Source organism: Carassius auratus, chromosome 6, assembly GCF_003368295.1.
Source record: "Carassius auratus strain Wakin chromosome 6, ASM336829v1, whole genome shotgun sequence".
Classification (NCBI taxonomy): domain Eukaryota; kingdom Metazoa; phylum Chordata; class Actinopteri; order Cypriniformes; family Cyprinidae; genus Carassius; species Carassius auratus.
This window is the reverse complement of record NC_039248.1, coordinates 7,799,211-7,824,343: the sequence shown is the minus strand read 5'-3', so window position 1 is coordinate 7,824,343 and position 25,133 is coordinate 7,799,211. Positions and strand designations below refer to the sequence as shown.

Sequence of the window (25,133 nt, the reverse complement as noted above, 5' to 3'; positions counted from 1 at the left end):
CTTTAGAAGTGGGCTATTTAAATCCAGAATCTTCTGACAAGGACCCCTCAGTTGATAGTAAGGCAGAGAAGGGACCCACTGTTGCATGTTGTATAAAACTTGAGTGTTACATTTTAAACTTGGGCTATAATTATCTGCATATTATAAGGTATTGATTGTATATTCACACATTTCCTTATGATGCTTGCAAGGCATTTAAAATGATATTATATATTAACTTATAAACGTGCTTATATATAGGGTAGACATAATTGTTTTAATGATGAACAGACATTTGATGGACATTTTAAGGATTCTATTACTCTTTTTGTTATGCTTTCTGTATGTGTTAATCCATTTTTATATATAAAAAAAACATATGAAGTCACAATTTCTGTTTTACGATCTCATTGTCATCTGAGAGCGATCTCTTTTTTCAAAATAACTTTATTTGTGTGTCAGGTAGGGCTGGGCGATGTGGCCCAAAAAAAGATCACAATTGTTTCATATATTTTTTTTTTTACATTTCAGTTGGTATCGATAATTATCACGATAAATGTGTTTAAAGCAGCCCTCTACATTGCGAGTAAATCACTTGCATATGCGACCCAAATCTTCACTTCTTAGTTTTTACTCACCAATGTTTGAGTTGAAGGCTAAGTCTAAGTTTAGCTCAGACATATTTTCACTCATCGAACACTCTGACTGAGCTCTTCAGAGTTTCATCTGTCAAGCGATCTGTGCTTTTTTTCAGTTCATCTGAATGGTCCGTGTGTCACGATTAAAATGAGTCGCGATGTTTCGTTCTGCTTTTGGCGCATAAACATTATATCCAACATTTATCAAACTCTTCAAATCGTTTTATCAAGGAAATTTATACTGTGACAATTATCGTCACCAAATTATTGCCCAGCCCAAATTTAAAACCGCATGATGGTAAGTAAATGATAGTTTTTATTTTTGTGTGAATTATCCCTTTAATTAAAGCCTGCTGCTGTCACCTTATGTGGATCAAAGAAAAAAATGATGCAAAAATGAAATGAAAAATGCTGTAACCAGCTAGAGAGAAGTAAAAAGTGTTTTCACTTCAGTTCTCCTTGCCCTCTGCAGGAAACCAACACACTAAAAGGAGACAACTGCTAGTGCCTGTTGAAGCATATCTTCTTTGAAATGACACTGGACTCCTACAGTATTTCATATTTGGAAGAGTCTGTTAGAATTTGTGTGCCGTTTTCAGCAGGACACATGAAGAAAAAGTGTGTCAGGTAGTCTGTAGGGATTATCTGAAAAAGCTCTCCCTGTCTTCCTGTTCCAGTTCATGTGACTCATAAATCTGGTGGGGTCTCCAGGACCTAAATATGGCACTCAGTATTGGTTTTAATGTCTCTTTCTGATCCACTGAGATTTCCACTTCTCTGACACTTTAGTACATAATTAGTCTTTTTACTAGCGATACGTAATGTTTTGTAGTAAAATGTCACCAAAATGCCATTTTTAGTTTTCATCCAAAAGAGGAAAAAAGAACTTAAATTTGACCAGAAAATATTATTGTATCATCCAGTACATGGAAAATCTATGTACCACTTTGTTAGTGTGGTAAAAAGAAGGAAACTTACTAAGTAAGCATATTTGAAGTGTCAAGCCCAATTGCAGTTTATATGTGTTTTACAGCTGTGCATGCAAGTCCGCATGGCCAAAAGTAATCGCTATCGTGGTTTCAGAGCATTAATAAAAATAAAAAAATGTTTCCCATGTTTGGATAGAGGCTATTAAACACAAAATCTAATTTAATGCATGAGAAGAGGAATTGTCTCTAATTTGAAACAATACTGTTTCCAAACAACCTGCCACTGTTCCTGTGTCTATTGTCCATTGTTTGCTGTTCTTGAGAAACTACAGGAGCTTATTTTAGTTAAAAGTCAGTGTTTGCATTAGTAAAGTTTAAAAATATTATTTGAAAATATCAGTTATTGTTGTATCACCAGGGAACAAATAAATGAAAGAACAATTATGATAGCATTTTATAATTGTTATCAATTAAAATGTATAATAATAATAATAATAATAATAATAATTATGAGAATTTGTTCCAAACAAAATAGAAATATTCATTTCAAACTAAATGAAGGATTTTTAGTCAAGAATTTTCGATTTTGATGCATCACTACTTTCATAAGTTTTGTTTCTCATGGCATTGCAGAAGCTGCAGAGCTGGGTCATTGAGGTTGTGTCAGTACCAAGTGAAAGTTTGCAGCCCACTTGCTTGAATAATCTCCCACAGCAGGTCTTTCTCTTTTTCATTTTAGCAGAAATAAAAGAACGATCCCACAGGTAGTGACAATACCATAAAACTTCATCTCCATGGAGACAACCAGGCGAGCAGAATTTAGGACATTTTCTGTCATATTTCTGTCAGTTGTCTAAATAAAACTCTTGATGTTTAATAAAAGATGATTTATAAAGACAATTATTTATTACCTGCTTTTTCTCCACAGGAAGTATGATGAATCCTCACTGTTCTCATGTGTAAAAGGCATGGGCACATGCTTGCTCAACACACAATAAACAAGCTGCCACAACATACTGCATCCAAACACACATGCATGCACACACTCACCATTCACATACTGGGAACTAGGAGTAATTTTTTCTAAAATGTGTGCATTTTTTCAATATAAATTGTGGTTAAAGCATTTTGACAGCGATATGTGTGAGTTATTGAGTAGCAGAATTTCTTACATTTTAATATTTGGTATGTTCCCTTTTGCTTTATACTAAAACTTTGTTTATTTCCATGTCTAGATAAAATAAATCCCCTAAACTGGGCATTTGTTGAGATTTGCTGCATCTGTGTGTGTTGGATTTAACATCAGCTCCTCTTGTTCATGTTTGACTCATAGTGTGATGTGGGCAGGCGAGGTTCTGTTCATCAACCATGTCTATTAACATTATGAAGTTATCTATATGCCTACTACAGGCACAGATGATTCATAGACGGTCTTTTAAATGCTTGAAAAATCTAGATGGATAAACAGATGTACAGAGGGACTCCCTTTAACACATAAGGGCATACTTTCCAATACAATCTCAATCAATCTCAATACAATCTCTAGCTAATGGTCACTTTTAGAGCCGTTCTCAGAGATTTAGTCTTCAATTAAATATTTCTCTTAAGTTTCCAGACCTTTCTTTCTGATGGTGTAGTTTTAAAAGTGACATATCATGAAAATCTATCTTTTTCCATGTTAAGTGCTATAATCGGGTCCCAAGTGGATCTACCAACCCAAAAAACGTGAAACGGTAAAAAAAAATATATATATAAATGTCACACAGGGTTTTTTGGCAGAATATCTGGTGAGCGAGCTGTAAAGGGTACAGCCCTATTCTGGAAATGGGGGCAGGGAGGAGCAGCTTATTTGCATTTAAGGATGTATGTACGAAAACAGTTTTTCAATTTATGCTTCCACTCAAAATAGTTTTTTTCAAAAATATACAATCAATGATCTGTGGGGTATTTTGAGCTGAAACTTTACAGACACATTCTGGGGGCATTTTAGTTTACTGAGACATTTTACATTTTCTGAGACAATTACATTTTGTAAAAAGGGAGATAGTATGCCTACTTTAAAGGTATTAAATTTTGCATGTTCAGAAAAAAGATAGGAATAATAAAATATTCATAAAAGAGGAGTGGAGGAGGTATATTGGACCGACTTCTTCAGAGCAATGCCATCTTGTCCACTGGTTTCATCCATTCTGAATGGATTTGCAATACTCTGCCTTCCCAAAGAATCGCACAGTTGAATTTATTTCTTGTACTTAACTATTTGAAAAATTATATATTGCTTTATATATTGCTATATAAATTTTCTCTCTCTCTCTCTCTCCCTCTCTCTCTCTCTCTCTCTCTCTCTCTCTCTCTCTCAGATAACAGAGGAGGAAACGGCCACACAGGAGTGTGTCTGGCTGTGTGTGGGTTTCTACCACTCCTGTTATTTGAACTTCAACACACACACAAACATCCTGCCACAATGTCACGGAGGGAACGGCCGTGGTCGGTGTACAGGTCCAACACTTTTGAGCTTTCCTCAGAGATGCTTGGACTAGCATTGGAAGGTAGACAGTAGTGCTAGTGAACATGTGTTTGGAAATTCTCTCGTATTACATTTTACTTTTGCATTATATCAGTCAGAATTATATAAGGTCTTTCTCTTTCTCCTCTTTGTAGGAAATAGTCAAGATCCAGATGAGCCAGTACTGGAGTTCAGTCTTGGTCCGTCTAGTTTTTTTTTCTAACCATCACATCAAACAATGTATATATATATATATATATATATATATATATATATATATATATATATATATATATATATATATATATATATAATAGATCATTTCTGGTGCCACAAAAAAATAAAATTGTAATATATATATATATATATATATATATATATATATATATATATATTACAATTTTATTTTTTTGTGGCACCAGAAATGATCTATTCTCCACTAGGGGCCAAGAATACAGGGAATGTAATTGTTCGGCTGGCTGTCAGGTCTGATCTTTAGACTGTAAATGACACTAAACAGTAGTATAAATATTTCTGTGAATTCTCTGTGTCCCTAATCTATGCTTACGTAAAGTAACTGCTAAAGTAGCTGCATTTGGATTAAGTGGCTGGCTCTAACTCTCATAAGCAGTAAATAAAGTGGTTCAACTGTGGAGGTCTGATTTTATCTCTGAGCGCCGGCAGGTTTTAGCAAATAATGCTTCATGTATACTGTAGCTCATTCATATATACAATACTTCTTTTGGAAAATCTTGACCCTGAATGTGAATGTGATTTGTATAGTCTGTAGTGAGCTGACTACGCCGTCTTTGGACCGAAAACCCAACAGTTTTGTTGCTGTGAGCTGTACCACACCTCCTCAGGCTTTCTGGACCAAACATGCACAGACAGAGATCATTGAGGTGAGCGATATAATTTGATTCATTGTGGCGTATTTCTGTTATGGCACTCTTTGATCATTTATAATGCTATAAATTATGCAAGTAACCTTTTAATAAGTTCATGAACACTTAACTTATGAATGAATTATTTGTTCAAAAACATAGTTAAAAGAGTAACCCTGCTGCATAGTAATACAGGTTTTAATAACTGTCTATACAAGCGGTCAACAGATGCCAATTATATTATTTAATACTTTTTTATATATGCGTTTACTTTCATTGTTTAACAGTTCTGTCTAATAATTTATTAGACTGTAAGAGACTGTAAACCTATAATGAATGGAAGAATGGGAGCACTGTGCACTGGCATTCTAGGGCCCTATGATTTCAATGATGCGGAAAACTCAGAATCGTGGAATCTAGTAAAAAAACAAAAAGGATTTTACTGTATAACATGGAATGTAATTGAATTTGCAAAATTTTGGATGAATAAATTACAAAAATTGGTCAATACTCTAAAATCAAAATGCCATATGAACCTGTGTCTGTGAATATTAATTCGCAAAAATAATCTAAATATGATTGTATATGAATGGGTGCAGACGCGCAGTTTCGTTTACATACTGAAGCACACATAACGTGTTTTCATTCTCTGCCGCTTCAATATATAAGAACTTCTTGAGTGTTTTACCATTTGAGAAAACTGTCATCAAATCAAATACAATAAGAAATTTAAGATCTTCATAGTAACCATATATATATATATATGTATAGATATAACAAATTAATTAGAGGTGCTTTTGATTATTAAAATTTAATAAACCTTTAAATCTTGGAATCCAGAAAATTATTGGAAAATGCTGTATTAGTTTAAATTAAAACTCTAAGTTTCATCATTTCAATTAATTAGACCTGTTTTAATGTATGAAGAATTTGGTTCCAAAATACAATAAATCCATTTTGATTAATGTGAGTAAAAATATGTTTTCTTTACCAAGAAAGTGGCATGACAACCACTATTTTTTTTTTTTCAAAATTTACATAGCATCTTTAGATTATAATATTATTTTTTTTTAAAAATCTCAAAATGCAATACATCCACTGAATCAATATGAAAGTTATTTTTCATACAACATAGTAAGTTGATCCACATGTGACAGCCTCCGAACTAGCTCAATACTAATCTTATATAAAGGCACTGGACTAAAAATACATTCCAAAAATTCATTCAACAGGTCATCTTGTTAATGCTATAAATGAATTACGGGAATAAAATAAAAATTCATCATGAACAAGAACATGAACAACATCACATTAGACCATAAAAATTCCAAAATGACATTTCCCTTACATTCAACTTCCAAAAGTGCATTTATCTTTGCCATGTTACATTTATTTAGTTTACTAGTGCTATGTGCTGCTGTATTAACAAAAACATAAATGGCATTAATAAAAACACTAACACTGACAAGCTACGCTATATTGCGTTCATAATCGAATGCGATTCATCTAATCAACACGATATAGCGTAGCTTGTCAGTGATCTACGGCGCTGTCTATTAAATGCATCTGAATAATTTCCATCTGAAAGCAATTGATGGAGATTTACTGGTACTATTAATCACAGAATCAGCTTTACTGACGAGATGAGCATGACAATCACATGCAATTTATCGTGCAGCCCTTGTTTGCTGATCACAAAATACAAAATAGATGAGGAAAACTAGGAATGCAGGGTGTATTCAAAGCACTGCCATTACTGGATACTGGAGTTTGTCGCTGTTTGGAAAAAGTTTGCGTAAAATTTCAAAATGGACTTTTCAATGCTGACCAGATACAATACTGATTTTGGTCTAGAAAAATTTTAATGGGGAAAATAATGAATCCAGAGAAATATAAACTGAATTTTCTAATTTGGAAAAAAATGAAACCGAATTGAGGAAAAAAATAAACTAGACATTTCTGACACATCAGCCAAACAGAAAAGCTTATTAGCCTGAATAGGATTAATTAAAAATGTATAATATTGGCGGTTTAAAAGATAAGATGAGCTGATAAGAGTCATATGTTGTTATGAGGACAGTTAAAAAGAAAGACATGCTTTTTTTTTTTTTTCTCATATTATGGTACTCTTGTCTAATGTTCATTTTGGGTTACATACTCAGGTAAAAAATGGTTTCTTTGCCATGGGCTGTAGAAGAAACATTTATCAAGATTGTTCAAACGAAGGACACAATTAAACACAAAATCTTTTTTTTTCCAGCCCTAGTGTTTAGTGTTGACCACTTGTGATCAAGTTTTTTCTGCCATTTATGGAACAATGTGGACTGATGTGGATGACTAATCGAAAAACAAATGGTTTGACCTCTGTTTTGCAGGGTACAAGTAATCCCATGTTCCTCAGCAGTGTGGCTTTCTTCCAAGAATCCCACATTAACCAGCACACACAGGTCAAGCTCTCTGTGTATGATGTAAAAGATCGCTCACAAGGAACGGTGAGATGCATACCATGCACAACAAATGAGAAGAACAGCTCTGATTCCGCTATTTTGTCTTATCTTTTGGCTCTTTTATTTTATATATCTCACTATTTAGATGTATCTACTTGGCTCAGCGATGTTTCCAGTGAAGGATCTTCTGCTGGAAAAGAACCATAGACTAAACTTACCTCTCAGGTGATCCACCTTGACAGTGTCTTGACAGTTTCTAGATGGCTGTATAAATGTGGTTCATGCTGAAAGGTTGCAGGCATATGCAGTTTGAGCATATTGACATCTGTTATTCCTTTTCCTCAGGTCAGCAGAAAACAAGCATGTGGGTAGTATTACAGTCATTGCCTGGCAGCTAGAGGAGAAGAGAGATCAGCATACACCAATCAAACAACTACAAGACACCATCAATGGCAGGGTGAGCCTACCTATGCCCCAGTGACCCAACTAATGGCATGTTTGCTCTCTACTTTTACTTGTTCTGACATGTATTTGTTCTATCATTTGGCATTGCTGCAGACTGTCCTCCCTGTGGATGAGAGTCTGACAGAATCTGTGGGAGTCCGAGTAAAATACGCCTCTCTGTGGAAAGACTCTTTTCTTCGATCTGGTAAGAATGTCAGCCTCTAGAAGAATGGCTTAGTTTTCACAACCTTATTCAAGACTTCTTCATTGTGATGGAAATGTAGTGTATGGCCAAATATTTGTGGCATTGAATGGTTTCATTGATTTCATGCTCTAAACACGTCATTTTGATTTACAATTGATCTACAATTTCATAGTCATGAAAATAAAGAAAACTCTTTGAATGAGATGGTGTGTCCAAACTTTTGGTCTGTACTGTATATATGTATGTATGCATCTATGTATGTATGTATGTATGTATTTGTGTTACATAACAAAATATTAAAACAAGTGGCATTTTCAAAATGTATAGTACATTTTTTTTAAACAACACATTTGGCAATATTTTTTTTGTAAAAACCGATATATTAGAAATAAATAAAAAACTGTTTTCTATTTTTACAATTGTAAATGTCGTATTTATTCCTTTGATGGCAAATCTGAATTTTCAGCAGATATTACTTCAGTCTTTAATATTACATGATCTTTCAGAAATAATTTTAATATGCAGATTTAGTGCTTAGGGAACATTAATTGTTAAATTATAATGTTTAAATATATAAAGTGTAAAACTACTTTTTTGTAATTTTGTACTATTGTCAAAAAATTTTACTGTCACTTTTGACAAATTTTATTTATACTTGTTGAATAAAAGTGCCCCCCCCCCCCCAAAAAAACAACACAAAAAACAGTTACATATGTTGTGAGTAACAGATGACCAGAAAGTGCTCAGAGATACAAATACAGTTATTGTTGTAATAGTGCTTAGTCCCAAGCTCAGTGGTATTTAGTTCCATTTTTATTGACAGAAGTGAAATCCAGGACCTGGTCATAATGTCATAAATGCAAGCAAATACAGTTTAAATGCTACAGCCTGGCACAATTGATTTCTCTTTTATTAGTTAATTCTATTTCTGTGTCTCAGTGTTTGGTGGCACCATGTCACGTATGTACCGTTTTCCAACCACTGATGGGAATCATTTACGGATCCTGGAACAGATGGCTGAGAGCATCCTGTCACTTAACATCCCACGACAGTTTGTCAAACTCTTACTGGAGGAGGATTCCTCAAGGTGTTTATCATAATTTCAGACATACACCCAGTTGCATGCACACTATGACCATTTTAGTGGCATGAATATATACAGAGAGAGTTCCTTTACGGGATTGTGTGTTTTGATGTTCGTAGAGTATCTGAGCTGGAGGAGTTAGGCGAGTTATCACCGTGTTGGGAGAATCTCAGACGGCAAATTGTGACACAATACCAGAGCATCCTTCAGACCTATCAGGATACACACACAGACCTGCAGGACTACAAAGGTCAGTCATCACTTTGAGGTTGCAAGAGGTGTTCCTGTGAAGTGTTACACACTTCATTTCAGAACTTTCAGATGTTTGTAATACTTGTGTAAGATGTGCAAAAGGAACACATGATCATAGAGTAGGGTCCAAAGATGTGAGGTAACACTGATAGTGTTGGATTCAAAATATAATTGAAAATTTGGAAATAAACTAGCATTTAAACATTTAAAAAATTACAGAAAAATTTAGAAAAGTCTATTCGCTATTTCCAGGTTACTAATCAATTAATTCTTAAATCATAACATGAAATTGGATAACATGGTCATCAGGACTTACGCTTGTGGAATTCATCGGAAGTCATTATATTTCCATGCATGCATTTATACAATATTTCCATTATTGAAATCACTTCCATCACTTACAATTTGGTGCAGTTGCTGATATTAATATGGCCCAAAATTAAGAAGAAATTCTGATAGCCTGTAAATCATTGTTATATAATCAGCAAATTACTTATCAAATGCATATATATATAATTCACACTATTTGTCCCAATGAAATGTCTTCATAAGATAATACTTAAATGTTCATTTTTTTATGAGCTCTGTAGTAAAAATTGTGGGGAGCAAAACCTATGATTCAATGCAATACATTGAAACAGCCTAATGTATCATATCTGTTACACTCATTTTTTGGGATAAACAGGCTGCTTTAGTCAAGTGTTCATTTTGAAATATTACGTTTTCTTGAGAAAAATCAGTAAAGATTTCACAGCAAAAAGACTTGTGTACCATGACATGAAGTCTAGACATTTTTGAATGATTCTTTTAACTTGCTAAAGTGTATAAATTATTAATTAGACATCAGAAGGCATGCATTAGATACAACACGTTTTCAGCAAAGTTTTAAACGTTGATAATTAAGAGTTTTTTTATTTTATTTTTTTACATGTCAAATATGATTAGACGAGTTGTCTTTAAAGGGTTAAACTGGTAGAAAAACTCTTTCAGATGACCCAGAATTCTTTGAAAGATTCTCCTGGGACCTAAAAGGCTAAGAATAGTAGACATATCTACCCTGTTTGAATGATAAAGGGGTGTCAGGAGATTTATTTCTCTCTCTATCTCTCTGTGTCTTACAGGTCCATCATTTAAAGCCAGTAATCTGAAAGCTGAGAGGAAATTGGAATTTATGCCTACCAACCTTCATGTACAGAGAATGAGGGTTCAGGATGAGTCTGGCTGTGGTTAGATGTCTTTCATTCATTCTGTGTTCATATTTCCTTATGTGTTCCACTTTACATTATTTTCCTCAGTTTGAAAGGGTTTTGTCATTGCTCTATATTCTTGTTGGTCACTTTGGTCTATTAATGTGCTCTTTACTAAGTCAATCCCAGCAGGCAGTAGGAGGTGTTATTCAGAGCACTTAGCACATGTAAATAGTCGCTCATACAGAAGTTTTCATGCACTCAGCATAAACACACACTCAGACGATCACTGATGTTCTTTTAGTTTTGACCCCTCCAGTCTTGCAGTTACACTTCCCAAGCTATAGTGCTACATGAGAGACATTTCTGCTGCTGCACATGTAACATATATGAAACAATCCCCATATTTAACATACATGGCATTTCCCTGTAGCAGATCTATACAGGTGGAGCTGGGGAAGGTGGAGGGTTTTCCGAAACAAGCTGAAACTGCCATTTATGGAACAATTTTTGCAACACCTGGGGCAACTCATACAAGACCAAGTCCTATCTAAATGAATGCTGAAATCTCAAAAATCGCTTGCTGAACTTGCAAATAAATTACATATTTCAAATCAGCAACAAAATCTTAAATGAATTGCCCCAGGAATGTTTTTTTTTTTTTTTATGCCTAAATAAAGTTTAAAAAGCATATTTTTCAGACTAGACCAGCCAATCTACAGTTATAACGCGCCTATGACTGTGCATGCGCATTGGCTGGTCTAGCCTCAGGTTTCTATGGGAACCGGTGCTTCTGACGGACGCTGCAATGACACATTGACTTTAACAAATCAGTGATAGGTTCTTTCAGAACTTTGTAGATATTAAAGTGCAGTTTCTCATGACTTTTCTGCATAATTGTGACCTTTTATTTTGCAGTACGACTGTATCTCACACTTTTGAATGACTGTATCTCACACTTGTAACTTAATATCTTACAGTTCAACATTTTTGTGTGACTTTTTGTGTGTGTATTTGTGATCTCGTAATGTAACTTCACTTTGTATTTTGAAATGCAGCTGTTTTGTGTATTTGCAATTGTATATCTTGTACCATTACTTTATGCCTTCCAATTATTACTTTATATATTGCAGTGTGACCTCATTTTCTCACAATGAGTTCTCATGACTTATTTTCCCCCTGTAATTGCAATTTATATCAGAATGCAGCTTTATTCCTTGTTATTCCAAATTTAAATATTGAAACGCATCTTTATTTTTCCCAGTTGTGACTTTATATCTTGTAATGTGGCTTTGTGTCTCACATCTGAGATACATGTGTGTTACACTGCTGAACTTCATGTTAATGTGCAGGGTCACTATTATTACATTTTCAAATACTGACAGTAATGACATATAAACTGGCCATATTATGGTCAGGTCTCTCTTGAAAAAGAGGTTTTAAATCTCTATGAGATCATCTGGTTAATGGTTAAAGGTAAATAAAGGTTAAAATAAAGGTTAAATACATTTGTTTTTTTTTTGTTGTTTTTTTGAAAACTTAAGAACCAAGTTGTTCATCTTGTGACATGGATGTGTGTGTTTGTCTATCTAGATCACACCTATGATGTGGTTACGATCGGGGCCCCTGCAGCTCACTGCCAGGGCTTCAGAAGTGGTGGTTTGCGGAAACTATTACAGAAATTTGAGGAGGCAAAAAAAGTGTAAGTCACGTTTTGAATCTAACTTTGAAAATATGCAAGATATGAACTGAATGTACTATTCATATGTGTTCACATGTATGTGCATGTGAAGCAAGAGCTATCATGTGGATTAAATTTGTGGCAATGACCCAAGTCACCGATCAGATGGCAGTTTATATATATTTGGTTAAATGGCTGTCTGGTAGTTTTACTTTAGTAAATTCAATCTGTGTCCTTTTTGCTGTGATATATTAACAGGAAAGAAATGTGTATTCATTCATGAAGGACAAAACTTTTTTTTTTTTTTTTTTTTTTTATAAAAACCTTTAGAAACATTTAAAATCGTTTTTGCTAGCTAACTATTTCATTTATAACTACTGTACTTTTTGCCTGTTAATGTAGAATGTATATTCTACTTTCAAAATCATTGCTCTCATTAGTGTTTGTCACCTTCTGGGCTGCTTTTGGTTATGTGTTGGTTTGCTAGTGTTACATCAGTAGCAGTTTCCCTTTTAAGATACATTCTTGGTTTATTTTTTCATAATTTTTAATTGCATTTTTGCTTTCTAATCAGCATTTATGAGGAGGAATGGTGAGTTAGTTTAAACTTATTCTTTTTTTTTGTTTGTTTGTTTGTTTGTTTTTTGTGCCATTTACTGCATGACATCCCTGATTTAAAACCTAGTGAGCTGCAGCATTATAACCAGAACTCATCTAATGCATTTTGGTGTTGCCTTCAACATTGTCTTAAAATTTGGCGGCAACATAATTAGATTGCCTATGTTCTGGTGAATGCATATGATGGCTACACTTCCTCACTAAGTTTTGAAACAGAATGATATTCATTGTTCTGTGATTCCATCATCCCTTTTCTGTAGTCGCTACAAAAGAGTAATAGGAGTCTGTGTGTTTAAATGAAAAGACATAATTGTCTTTTGCTGAGCACACACATCTGTGCTTCTTGTTTATTTTTTTATTTAGTCATTTGTAACTTTGATTGTTACATTTCTAGGCTGTTTTACTGCAATAACCGGGGGAATCTCATGTATAAATGTCTGGGTTGGACAGTATTAAGTCCCTAGAAACAAAGAGTATATATTATTATGCATAAAGACAATTATGCACATATTTTAGGGTCATTTATTTTTTTTATTTTTAATAATAATAATAATATCAATTCAGTTATTTTTGACTTTAGTTTTTTAAGTTAAAATATCTCCGTAAAAGAAAGGAATAAAATTACTGGACCCTAAAAATAGATATATTTTGTCTTGCATATCACATTTAAAACAGAGGTGAAATATGACCTGGTTCTTAACAGGTTCACTCAGCTATATGTGTTTCCTGAAATTATACTGTCTGTTCATCGAAGATGTACAAACACACTTCACTGCACCTTTGTATGTATAGTGAAACATATCTGCCATTTAAAGGACTGATGGCACAATTCTCCTGCAGCACAAATAACCCTGATTGTTCATCCCTGAGCAACTTGTTCTCTTTTCTCTAAAAAATCAAGTTTGAGGACCTGAAGTGTTTGCTGCTTGTCAAGGTCTCTGGAGCATCACTGTCTGAATGAAATGCACAATCATTATCTGTCTGTTGTTGTTCACTAATGTAGTGAAGTGCATGTGCATTTACTGCTTGGATGGTGTTTTTAAGTAACCATGCTCTCTCTGGTCCAGCAGCAGTGCACTGTCCAGCTCCCAGTCCATCGTCTACATCCCTCAGGATATTATCCGTGCCAAAGAGATCATCTCCCATATCAACACACTCAAGACTCAGGTCAGCTACTACGCTGAGCGCCTGTCTCGTGCTGCTAAAGAACGCTCCGCTAATGGCATGGAGAGAACCCTCGCCATCCTAGCGGATAAGGTGGGTGTTAGAGACATTCATATCCATTTGATGATACAAATTGGACCCAGTGTGGTCTGAATTTGACATTATAACCCAGTTTCCAATTTATTTATTTTAATTTTTTTTTTAAGATTTTTCTCTCTCACTTTCAGACACGGCAGCTGGTGATGGTGTGTGACTGTAAACTTCTGGCGTCTGCAGTGCAGGCCCTGAACGCAGCTAGACCCGAGTACATCGCCTCTAAAAACTCTCCCTCTGCTGACTCAGAGCAGGTGGTGCTGAGGAATGATCAGGACACACTGCTGGCCAAATGGAGTGGCAGAAACAGTCGTTCATCCCTCCATGTTGATTGGCATGAGGAAGAGTGGGTAAGAAAGCTGTAGAGGCCTGTTAACAACAAATGTATTATAACTAGTGCTGGGGCAATGATTAATCACGATTAATCACGTCCAAAATAAAGGTTTTTGTGTACATAATATATGTGTGTGTACTGTGTATATTTATTATGTGTATATAAATATACACATGCATGCATGTATATATTTAAGAAAAATGTTATGGTTATATATTCAATATGTTTATGTATAACATAAATTATATATATATATATATATATATATATTTAAATATTTTCAAAATGTATGCTTGGGTGTGTATCTTTATATATGCATAATAAATATACACAGTACACACACATATTATATAAACAGAAACTTTTATTTTGGATTCATCACGATTAATCATGGCCCAGCACTAATTGTAGCACGTGGACGCACGTGCAGTTGCCGTACTGTATTAAAGCTTTAATCAGGATAAAACCCTATATTAAAGGGATAGTTCACTCTCAGATTAAATTTTGGTATGTTTTAGCTTACCTCAAGGACATCCAAGATGTAGGTTTCTCTGTTTCCTCAGTATTTCCTATTTTGATATTTTTAGGTCCAACCGTTCTTGTCTGTGTCTCACATAATTGATGTCTATGGTCACCACCTCAAAGAGCATGCACAGAGGAGTCAAAATTAAACAATTCCCCATCGTAAGACACGAAACGAGCGGTTTGTGTAAGAAAACTAACAGTATTTATATCGTTTTTACCTCTTGTACACAACGACGTCCAACTGATCTGAGGGCACGAGTGCTTCCCTATGTGACGTGCGCGCACACTCTGGCTTCGTCTGCGCAAGCGCGGAAAGCACCGGAAGCGATCTCTCACGCACGCACATCACTCATTGTTTACACTTACTGTCTATGGTTTACACGGATTTCAGACATATTACCTTTCACTGTGAAGATCTAAACATATTTAGACGTACAGGAAATTGCAATGGAAGACGATTTCAATATATCTATAGACAAGGTTGAATTTTTTTCACAACCATATTAATTTGAACCAGAATACTCCGGAGCGATCCGCTGCAGCAGCACGCCTTCAAGCCTCAGTGAGACAGAGATCTATTCAAAATTGGTGGTGTTTTAGTAGCAAGTGTTGTGAGATGCCAACAGAAGTGGAGAGCATATGTTGTCACGAATGGAACAACAAGACGACAACGGGGGCATTGACAGTATCGCATCACACACCTGCCTGACTGAAGATCCTGAGTTTTCTCCACTGTTGAGACCCAGCGTTTTGCACGTTGTGTGTAGAATGCCACGTATAAACTGGAGGCGACGTCCAACGCCAGAGGGACCCAATGGCACGCTGTCAATAGAGTGAGTAATGTGTTGTATTTTTATTATAATCGCAACGATTATAGGGTTCATTATAAACAAATGAATTCATTACAATTACTGCATTATATTTCATACAGTGCAGATTGGTGGCGTAGCGTGTGGTAAACAATGAGTGATTAAAAAAAAAAAAAAAATACAATGAGTGATGTGCATGCGCGAGAGAGCACATCCGGGGCTTTCCGCGCTTGCACAGACTAAAGCCAGAGCGCGCACGCACGTCACATCGGGAAGCACTCGTGCACTCAGATCAGTTGGACATGGTTGTGTACGAGAGGTAAAAACTAATATAAACACTGTTCGTTTTCTTATACAAACCGCTCGTTTCGGGTCTTAGGTCATCAATGTGTACTCACGATGGGGAATTGTTTAATTTTGACTCCTCTGTGCATGCTCTTTGAGGTGGTGACCATAGACATCCATTATGTGAGAGAAAGACAAGAACGGTTGGACCTAAAAATATCAAAATGGGAAATACTGAGGAAACAGAGAAACCTACATCTTGGATGTCCTTGAGGTAAGCTAAAACATATCAAAATTTAATCTGAGAGTGAACTATCCCTTTAAGAGCTAACATAAGCAGTAATAACAAATAACAGCGGAGCACATGCCGCTGAGGTAAGAGATAGGACATTTAGACATGCACTAGAGACGGTTAAGCCAAACATAACACATTGGGCTAGCTAACCAATCAGAGCCCTTCACCTATTTCTGAGGGAGGGGCTTCATAAAATAAGGAAATTATCAGCCTGTTTTTCAGAGAAAGGTCATATAGAGAAAAAGTCATATTGTGAAATATTATTTCCATTGTAAATAACTATTTTCTATTTTAGTATATTAAAGTGTAATTTATTACTGTGATAGCAAAGTTGAATTTACTCCAGCAGCAGTCATTACTCCAGTCTTTAGTGTCACGTGATCTTTCAGAAATCTTTTTTAATATGTTGATTTGGTGTGCAAGAAGCATTTCTTGTACTGCTGAATGTTGTACTGCTAAATATTTTGTGGATATCATGTTACATTTTATTTCAGGATTCTTTAATGAATAAATAATTCAAAATAATATATTTTTTTTTAATTCTTTAATTTTTCATGAAAATGTAAGTTTTACTGTGACATTTGATCAGTTTATCAATTCGGTCAGGTTTTGGTTTGGTTTCAGGTTTCATTTGATCAGGTTTGCTCAATATTGGTTTTATTGAAACCTAGATGAAGAAAATGTAAATGCAGATAAAGAAAATACTCCCCAAAAGATTTTTTTTTTTTATAATTATTATAAAGATACATGCTTTCACTTTTACCATTTAATAATGTAAATCAAAGCTTAAATTAAATCATATTATGTGATTTGTGTCTCTTCAGAAGACTTGGATTAAACGGCTCGATTCAGATGGATAACTTGGTGGTGTTATGAATTTTTTGAAGTGTTACAATTTTGGGGGACTGAAATTTCTGAATGAGTGCATCATTTGTTTCAAAATGTTTTCATGCATGTGTTTGTGCCGAAAATTTGCACTTTGTACAAACAGTTTCTTTGTCACAGGAAAAGGTGTGGGGGAATGTTGACAAAAGTCTGGAGTGTATCATCCAGCGAGTGGACAAACTGCTGCAGAAGGACCGTTTGCACAGCAGCAGCAGTGAGGACATGTTCCAGACTGACCAGCAAAGTGGCACCAGTAAGAAAGGTAATGCCAAACCAAAAGCCTTCTGGATCAACCCTGTCCGCGTGGAGGAACCTTCCTCGGTCCCTGAACTGCAACAACAGTCACCTTCACCATCACCGTCACCATCATCACCATCGTCTTCACCACCCGATCTGAACCCTGCATGCCCTGTTAATGCAGAAACGCATGCCTGTAGGTGCCTTTCACTGTCTTGTTCACACCTTTTCTCTCTCTCTCTCTGTTATATTTTTAAGATTAACTTCGGTCCTAGTTTCCTGAGTCTCATCCATTTCAAATGTTCCATTTTTCTGCCTTTCTTCACTCAGCACTGCTTCACATTCCCTGCTGCTTGTCCATTGTGTTTCTATAGTGGTACAAATAGTATTACATATACATACTCATCTCTTCTTTCTTTTCTAGTTATTATTACACTTTCAGTCTCTGTTTTTCACAAAGCCTGTCACCTGTTTGTCTTCAAATAGGTTTGCATGCTGCCATAGCAACTAGCATTTATATTACTTTTACTTGACTGGTTGTGGCTTGAAATTCTTCTCCTATTGTTTCTAATCCACCTCATCATCTGTATTTGTTTTTACCTAGGAATCTATTATGCATCATTGCGTATGTTGTCTGATTTGAGTCTAGTAGTATGTGTGTATTTGTTTACTTTGCCAAAACAAAGCAATGTGAATGTATGGAAAAACTGACATCCAAGTGCATTCCCCAGTTTATGTTAATGAATGTGTGTTGACTCTGTGTTGACTCTCTGTTGATGTGCCATGTCTCTGGAACATGTTTCTGGAACATTCTGTTGTTTGACCCAGCATATTTCCCTACTGTGAACATGTGACCAGGTGCTCTCGTTTGATTGGCTGGCTGGCTAACAGGCTCACAGGCTGTCTGTCTGGTGCTGGCTGTCTGTGCCAGTTAGTCACTTGGCAGTGCCAGCATGCTGTGTTTTACAGTAGCCTATTCCCTTATATAATGACTTTGAAATCATTAGCTTGCCAGGCAGCTGTGAATATCACTTGCATATGTGACTCTGGACCACAAAACCTTAAGTGTACATTTTTAGAAATTGAGATGTATACAGCATCTGAAAGCTGAATAAATAAGCTTTCCATTGATGTTTGGTTTGTTAGGATCCGACAATATTTGGCTATTTGAAAACCTGGTATCTGAGGGTACAAAAAAATCTAAATACTCAGAAAATCACTTTAAAAGTTGTCCAAATTTAGTTCTTAGAAATGCATATTACTAATCAAAAATTAAGTTTTTATATATTTACAATAGGAAATTTACAAAATATCTTCATGTTACATGATCTTTACTTAATATCCTAATGATTTTTGCCATAAAAGAATAATCAATAATATTGACTCATATAATTTTTTTTTTTTTTTTTTTTTTTTTTTTGCTATTGCATTATAAAAAATAATACCCCAGCAATTTTAGACTGGTTTTGTGGTCCAGGGTCACATATTGTATCTAGGCAAACCTGTCCAGCATTCCACTTTGCATCTGAGTGTAAAAACAGTAGTTGTTAAATCTGTGAATCTGTGTTGTAAAGTTGCTGTTGTCTTTAGTTGTATTCATTGTCTATAAGTGAGCTGCGTGCGCTATGCTAGTTGCACTCGCCAAGTTAACTGTTGCATGTTGCACCTCCATCCTCTAGATGGCAGCAGCAGCAGTGGAGAGGAGAGTTACCCAGGTAGGAGCCCCTTACCCTCGCTTATGTGCTTTTGCTGAATTAGTGTTCACTTTTATGTCCCGTCTGTTGTTGTTGTTCATCCTTCTTAAAGGTGTTTCTTGTAAACTTGTAATTTCTACTGTTTTCTAAATTATATCCACCCTCGTTTACTTTTAAAGTCTCTGTAAATTGGCTTGTTACCCCATATGTGTTAAAATATTTTATTTAAACACGAAGTGACGGTACAACATATCAAAGAGTTTGTCCATTTTTTTTAATGGCTGTAGGATTTAAAAATACTAAAAGTACACATATAGTATTCTAAAATCTAATTAATTCTTACGGAATCTTGTTTAATATAACTTACATTTTTTTGTTGGTTTTTATTGTATTTGTTAATTACTTTTTGTAATTGTTTTTGCCATGAAGAAAATAGCCTAAGATTCTGACATGGCATTAAATTAAATAAAAATATACTGCTACTACTACCACACCACTTACGGGAAGCAGATTGTTATAATGGTATTTCTGGGGCAAACAGACTTTTCAGTTCTAGAAAATTTACATGAAACTAAACAAAATAGTATATTTTGCATATTTCCTAAAATCATTTTTGTCAGTGTTTACTATTAAACTAGAGTACTTTAAAGGGTTAGTTCACACAAACATCCAAATACAGCCATCAGTTACTCACCCTTACATTGTTCCAATCCCATAAGACTTTCATTCATCTTCAAAACATAAATGAAGGTCATTTAAATTAAATTTGAGAGATTTTCTGTCTGCCAAAACTTTAACTCATCAAAAACTTGTAATCCATATGAATCTTGAGCTGTTTCAGTCCCCTGAAGAGACACAACCACCTCAATTTAGGCTTTTATTCACATGTAAACATTGATTAACACACTTACATAGAGCCCATCAAATATGGTCAACAGAAGCTCAAACCTCATTGGTTCTTCAAACTTGTGCTCGTGAGACTTCATTGGTTCTCGCACATCACACAAGCACATTTGCGCTTTAGTTGACTGTTTATTTTTTGAACAGACTGCTCTATTCATATGGATTACTTTCACAGTGTCTTTAATGAACTTTCAGTGGATGGACAGAAATCTTTTAGATTTCATTTAAAAATAGTCTGCAAAGATAAATGGAAGTCTAATAATGCGACATGAAGGTGAATAAATTATCTCAAATTTTTAATCTTTGCACTAATAAACTGACATAAAAGACTTATGTTTTGATTTCATGAGGTTTTTAAATTGAAACATGTAAATATGTGATGTTTAATAACGATATTAGCAGCAGATTCTTTGTGTGTGTCAGGTGAGTGGAGCGAGGCTCTGTATCCCCTCTTGACGACCCTAACAGAGTGTGTGGCCATGATGAGCGACAAAGCCAAGAAGTCAATGGTTTTCTTACTCATGCAAGACAGCGCTCCCACCATCGCAATGGACCTCAACCTGCAGTACCGCCGAGACGTGGTCTTCTGCCAGACAGTTAGTTTTCAATTAAACACATTAGTGAACACCTCCAAAACCTTAAAGGAATAGTTCACCCTTAAAAAATTCCTTTACTCAACCTCATGTCTTTCCAAGCCTAGCAGACTTTGGTTCAAATTAAAAACACAAATGTGACCCTGGACTACAAACCTATAAAAACCTGGACTACAATCATAAGGGTAAATGTTTTGAAATTGAGATTTATACATCATTCGAAAGCAAAATACATTTTCATTGATGTATGGTTTAGCTATCCACTGATGTATGGTTTGTTAGGATAGGACAGTATTTGGCCAAGATACAACTGTTTGAAAATCTGGAGTGGGAGGGTGCAAAAAATTTAAATATTGAGAAAATCGCCTTTTAAAGTTGTCCAAATGAAGTCCTTAGCTATGCATATAACTAATAATAAAATAAGGTTTGATATATCTACATTAGGAAATTTTCATGGAACATGATCTTTGTTTAATATCCTAATTATTTTTGATAATTTTGTACCATACAATGTAGTTTTAGCTATTGCTACTAATATACCCATGCTACTTAAGACTTTTTTATTTTTTTATTTTTTTTTGTGGTCCAGGGTCACAAATGAAGATATTTTTAATAAGACTTGAGAGATATCTGTCACTGAAACCAAAGCCAATTCAATTCAAAAAGACTAAAACAATTAAATACTTCTGAAGAGAAACAATTGTTTTATATGATTAACATATTTTATTTAGGCTTTTATTTACATCTAAAAGCATTAAAGGGATAGTTCACCCAAAAATTAAAATTTGATGTTTATCTGCTTACCCCAGGGCATCCAAGATGTAGGTTACAGTAGAATACAGACTGAGATTTTTTAAAACAAACTGTTGCAGTTTGTTAGTCATATAATGCAAGTGGATGGGAATCATAATTTTTTTTTTCTTTATATGTTATAGCCGTGAAACCCATCCACTTGCATTATATGACTAACAGACTGTCTTCCCTGGGGGTAAGCAGATAAACATCAAATTTTAATTTTTAATGTTTTGGATGTAAATCTCTTTAAGCACATCATAATGCACACTTAATTTGTTGAACGACAGCTCAACCACACTTTCCTGACGCACAAGAACAAACCTCATTAGCAAGGACGTTTGAGCTTCGGTTTACCCTCGTGCTCAATGTATGTGCACTAATCAATGCTTATGTGGAGAAAAAGCAGAAATGAAATTTTTTTATCTTATAAAGTGATATTGTCTCTTAAGAAGACTTTGATTGGACTTATTTTACAATGTTTTTATGAACTTTCCATATTGTCAAATGGACTTTTATTGGAGGGACAGAAATCACACAGTTTCATGAAAAAATATCTTTATTTGTGTTCCGAAGATCCACAAAAGTCTTACGGGTTTGGAATGACATGATGTTTTTGGGTGAACTGTTCCTCTACACCTGTTTTTCTGCCGTCCTCTAACAAATGTCTTATTGCTATGTGTTTTTCTCTCTTTTTGCCTCTCTAAAGCTCACAGCACTAATTTGTGGCTTCATCATCAAATTGAGAAACTGTCTCCGTGACGACGGTTTCCTGAGACAGCTCTATACCATCGGTCTGCTCGCTCAGTTCGAGTGCTTATTAAGTACTTATGGTAAACACACACATACACAGTTGAATCTGGATACACAGTGACCACTGAATCACTTTTGTTATGTAAACTCATTTAGAGCACATTTCTTCTTCATCATTTCTATGTAAGTGAAGCAATCTGTTGTGAAACACGTTACACTGTCTACATTGGTTTTGCTTTGTTATATGTATGTTTCACAGGAGAGGAGTTAGCCATGTTAGAGGACATGAGCATAGGAATAATGGATCTTCGAAATGTGACGTTCAAGGTGACGCAGGCCATCTCTACCTCATCCCCCGACATGCTGCCGGTGATCACCGGAAATAGAGACGGGTTCAACGTTCGCATCCCGCTCCCGGGAAGCATGTTTGATGCATTGCCAAGGGAGATCCAGAACGGCATGCTGCTGCGGGTACAGCCGGTGCTGTTCAACGTGGGCATCAACGAGCAGCAAACGCTCGCCGAGAAGTGAGTCCTCAAGAGGGCTTGCATAACATCAACAAATTACATTCTTTTTTTGTTTGTTGTTTGATTTGTTTTGATCTCGTTTTCAGTTTGGCATACACTTGTTCAGATTGAAGATCAAAATGTTTGTGTTGTAGGTTTGGAGACACGTCGCTTCAGGAGCTCATCAATGTGGAGAGCCTGGCACGTCTTGGCTCTTACTACCAGCAGTTCAAAGAGGTTTTACCTGACGACTGTGAGTCATCACTCTTCTCTAATGTTTTTTTTTCCCCTCTCTACGTGATGAAAAATACATTTGAATTATGCAAGTGAGTCTGGTTTTAATTGTCTTTCTCTCTCAGGTCTTCCTCGCTCTCGTAGTCAGACGTGTCTCCCAGAGCTGTTGCGGTTCCTTGGTCAAAATGTTCATGCTAGGAAAAATAAAAATGTAGACATCTTGTGGCAGGCTGCAGAGGTAACCGTTCTTCTACTATTAAATTATATTCAAATAATTGTTCAAACTAATTTGGCATTGCTTTCATTTAAAACTATTCTCATTGAAAAAATAGAATAATAAATAAATAACCCATAGTTTTCATGTCCAAAATAGAGTAAAATCCATGTTTGAGTGCCAAAATATCTCATATGTACTGACGCTGAAATATTGAAGTACTGAAATATTAAATGTTAACGTTGTGAGGTGTTCTTTTTTAATCCATTTTAATCACAGCCGTTCTCTTTATCACTAAATTATTGTATAGTTATACATAGAAAAGAAAAGAAACTGAAAGCTTATGTAAAACCCTGAAAAAATAAATTTTCGTTACTGATAATCCAATAGAAGTCAAATATAATTAGTTTTGATGTACTTTGCTGTAGTTTTATGCACATAAAGTAGGCATAATGCTTGTTTAGGTACATTTGGCGGATCACATTCAGTCATTTTGGATGTGTAGTTATAATTAAGCTACATTTGGGTTTTTGTGGAGTCGAGCTACAGTGTCTAAGAATACACATTGCACGTCACCTCTCTTTCGAGATAAGCACACAACATTGAGGCCAGTTGTTGTCTGATAATTATGATTTCAGATATTTTATATTTATATTTTTGAAACACATTTAAATAGTAAATATACTAAGTGTAAACACTGTTGCCAAGTTCCCGCATGATCGGACTACATGCCTTGGGTTGAAGTGACCCAACTAACATAATCTTTAACCCCTAGAGTGAAAATTTTACCAGGGGAGCCCTGATAAAAATGTGTATTTTACCCCTGGAATGGGATTGTGCTAGTTTGATTAGCAATTGGGTGGGTTTTGTTGTCAAAACCTGGCAACCCTGAGTATAAACCGAATCAAAACAAAAGTGCACACAACAACCGTGGAAAAACAGGGGTGCTTCACAAAAAAATATATCATGAAAATAGAAAAAAAGCACACCTGGGCTCCAAAGATGAAAAAAAATAATAATTTATAATGGCTATCACACATATGAAGTTTCGAGCATGCAAGATCTTCATCAGAAATATTCTAAGTGTAAAATAATTCAGTGGTATTCAACCAGATGGGGCCTCACAAAACTCCTAAGGTGCCCTCAAAAGGAGACTTCAATTGTTTAATAAAAAAAAAAGTTAATTAAAATTCTGCAATCATAAAATATAAGGATACAAACTGATATAATGTTTCTGTATTCCCCAATAACATTTTTATTATTAAATAATATACAGAATAAGAATCTTAGATGCTCTGGGAACACAAAATAATTTATTTTTTAATTAAATATATCAACACGACCAGTTTCTGCTAATAAAAAGCTTGAAAAGCTGTATTATCATAATTACAATAGAAATACCTGTCTTAGCTCTTATTGAAAATTGTGTTAGATCATGAAGAAGCCTTCAAGTCAAAAGGATTGATAACCACTGGGAACATTGCTGCACTCTTAATAACATGAACATGTGAAGTCAAAAGTTTATATATATATATATATTTATTTGTATGAAGAGTTTGGTTCCAAAACACGATTTTTAAGAGTTTCCGCCAAAATCAGTATTGTCTCTGGTCTTTCTTGAAAAGTCCATTTTAAATTTAATGCAAGATGCGACATTAGGTCATGTTTTCTCCCTTTTTGTCCAAACCAGGACAAATGCCAGTCTCCCTTTTCTGCAGAATGCAATATATCTGCTCAACCAATCAGAGCGCACCATTTCATGCACTGTAAACAGTAAGAACCAATTGCAGAGCACCATTCCATGCACTCTAGACAGTAATGGCCGCACTTTGAATACACTCTGCATCTTAGTTTTACTAATCTACTTTGTACTTTTTTATCAACAAACAAGGGCTGCACGATAAATCACAGGTGATTGTCATCCGCATCTCATAAGTAAATCCGGCTCTGTTATTAATAGTAT

General features: G+C 35.1%; 1 protein-coding gene across 9 annotated transcripts in view; it reads left to right on the top strand.

Moving 5' to 3' along the window:
* The window catches only part of LOC113093899 (type I inositol 3,4-bisphosphate 4-phosphatase-like), a 62,205-nt gene that overhangs the window by 23,502 nt on the left and 13,570 nt on the right, over nt 1–25,133 (top strand). For 3 of the 9 annotated variants that reach the window (XM_026259507.1, XM_026259499.1, XM_026259474.1), the window contains exons 2-22: nt 3,907–4,095; nt 4,208–4,252; nt 4,836–4,954; nt 7,312–7,428; nt 7,529–7,608; nt 7,729–7,840; nt 7,942–8,032; nt 8,972–9,119; nt 9,236–9,366; nt 10,490–10,594; nt 12,149–12,257; nt 12,811–12,828; nt 13,925–14,111; nt 14,246–14,461; nt 17,365–17,677; nt 19,161–19,196; nt 20,502–20,674; nt 22,173–22,296; nt 22,476–22,743; nt 22,878–22,975; nt 23,082–23,194. In XM_026259507.1, coding sequence (XP_026115292.1) covers nt 4,011–4,095; nt 4,208–4,252; nt 4,836–4,954; nt 7,312–7,428; nt 7,529–7,608; nt 7,729–7,840; nt 7,942–8,032; nt 8,972–9,119; nt 9,236–9,366; nt 10,490–10,594; nt 12,149–12,257; nt 12,811–12,828; nt 13,925–14,111; nt 14,246–14,461; nt 17,365–17,677; nt 19,161–19,196; nt 20,502–20,674; nt 22,173–22,296; nt 22,476–22,743; nt 22,878–22,975; nt 23,082–23,194 — 2,688 coding nt within the window. In that variant the 5' untranslated portion in view covers nt 3,907–4,010. The remainder of the gene's footprint in view (nt 1–3,906; nt 4,096–4,207; nt 4,253–4,835; nt 4,955–7,311; nt 7,429–7,528; nt 7,609–7,728; nt 7,841–7,941; nt 8,033–8,971; nt 9,120–9,235; nt 9,367–10,489; nt 10,595–12,148; nt 12,258–12,810; nt 12,829–13,924; nt 14,112–14,245; nt 14,462–17,364; nt 17,678–19,160; nt 19,197–20,501; nt 20,675–22,172; nt 22,297–22,475; nt 22,744–22,877; nt 22,976–23,081; nt 23,195–25,133) is intronic. The other 6 variants (XM_026259531.1, XM_026259517.1, XM_026259539.1 and 3 more) reach the window with 4 other exon arrangements.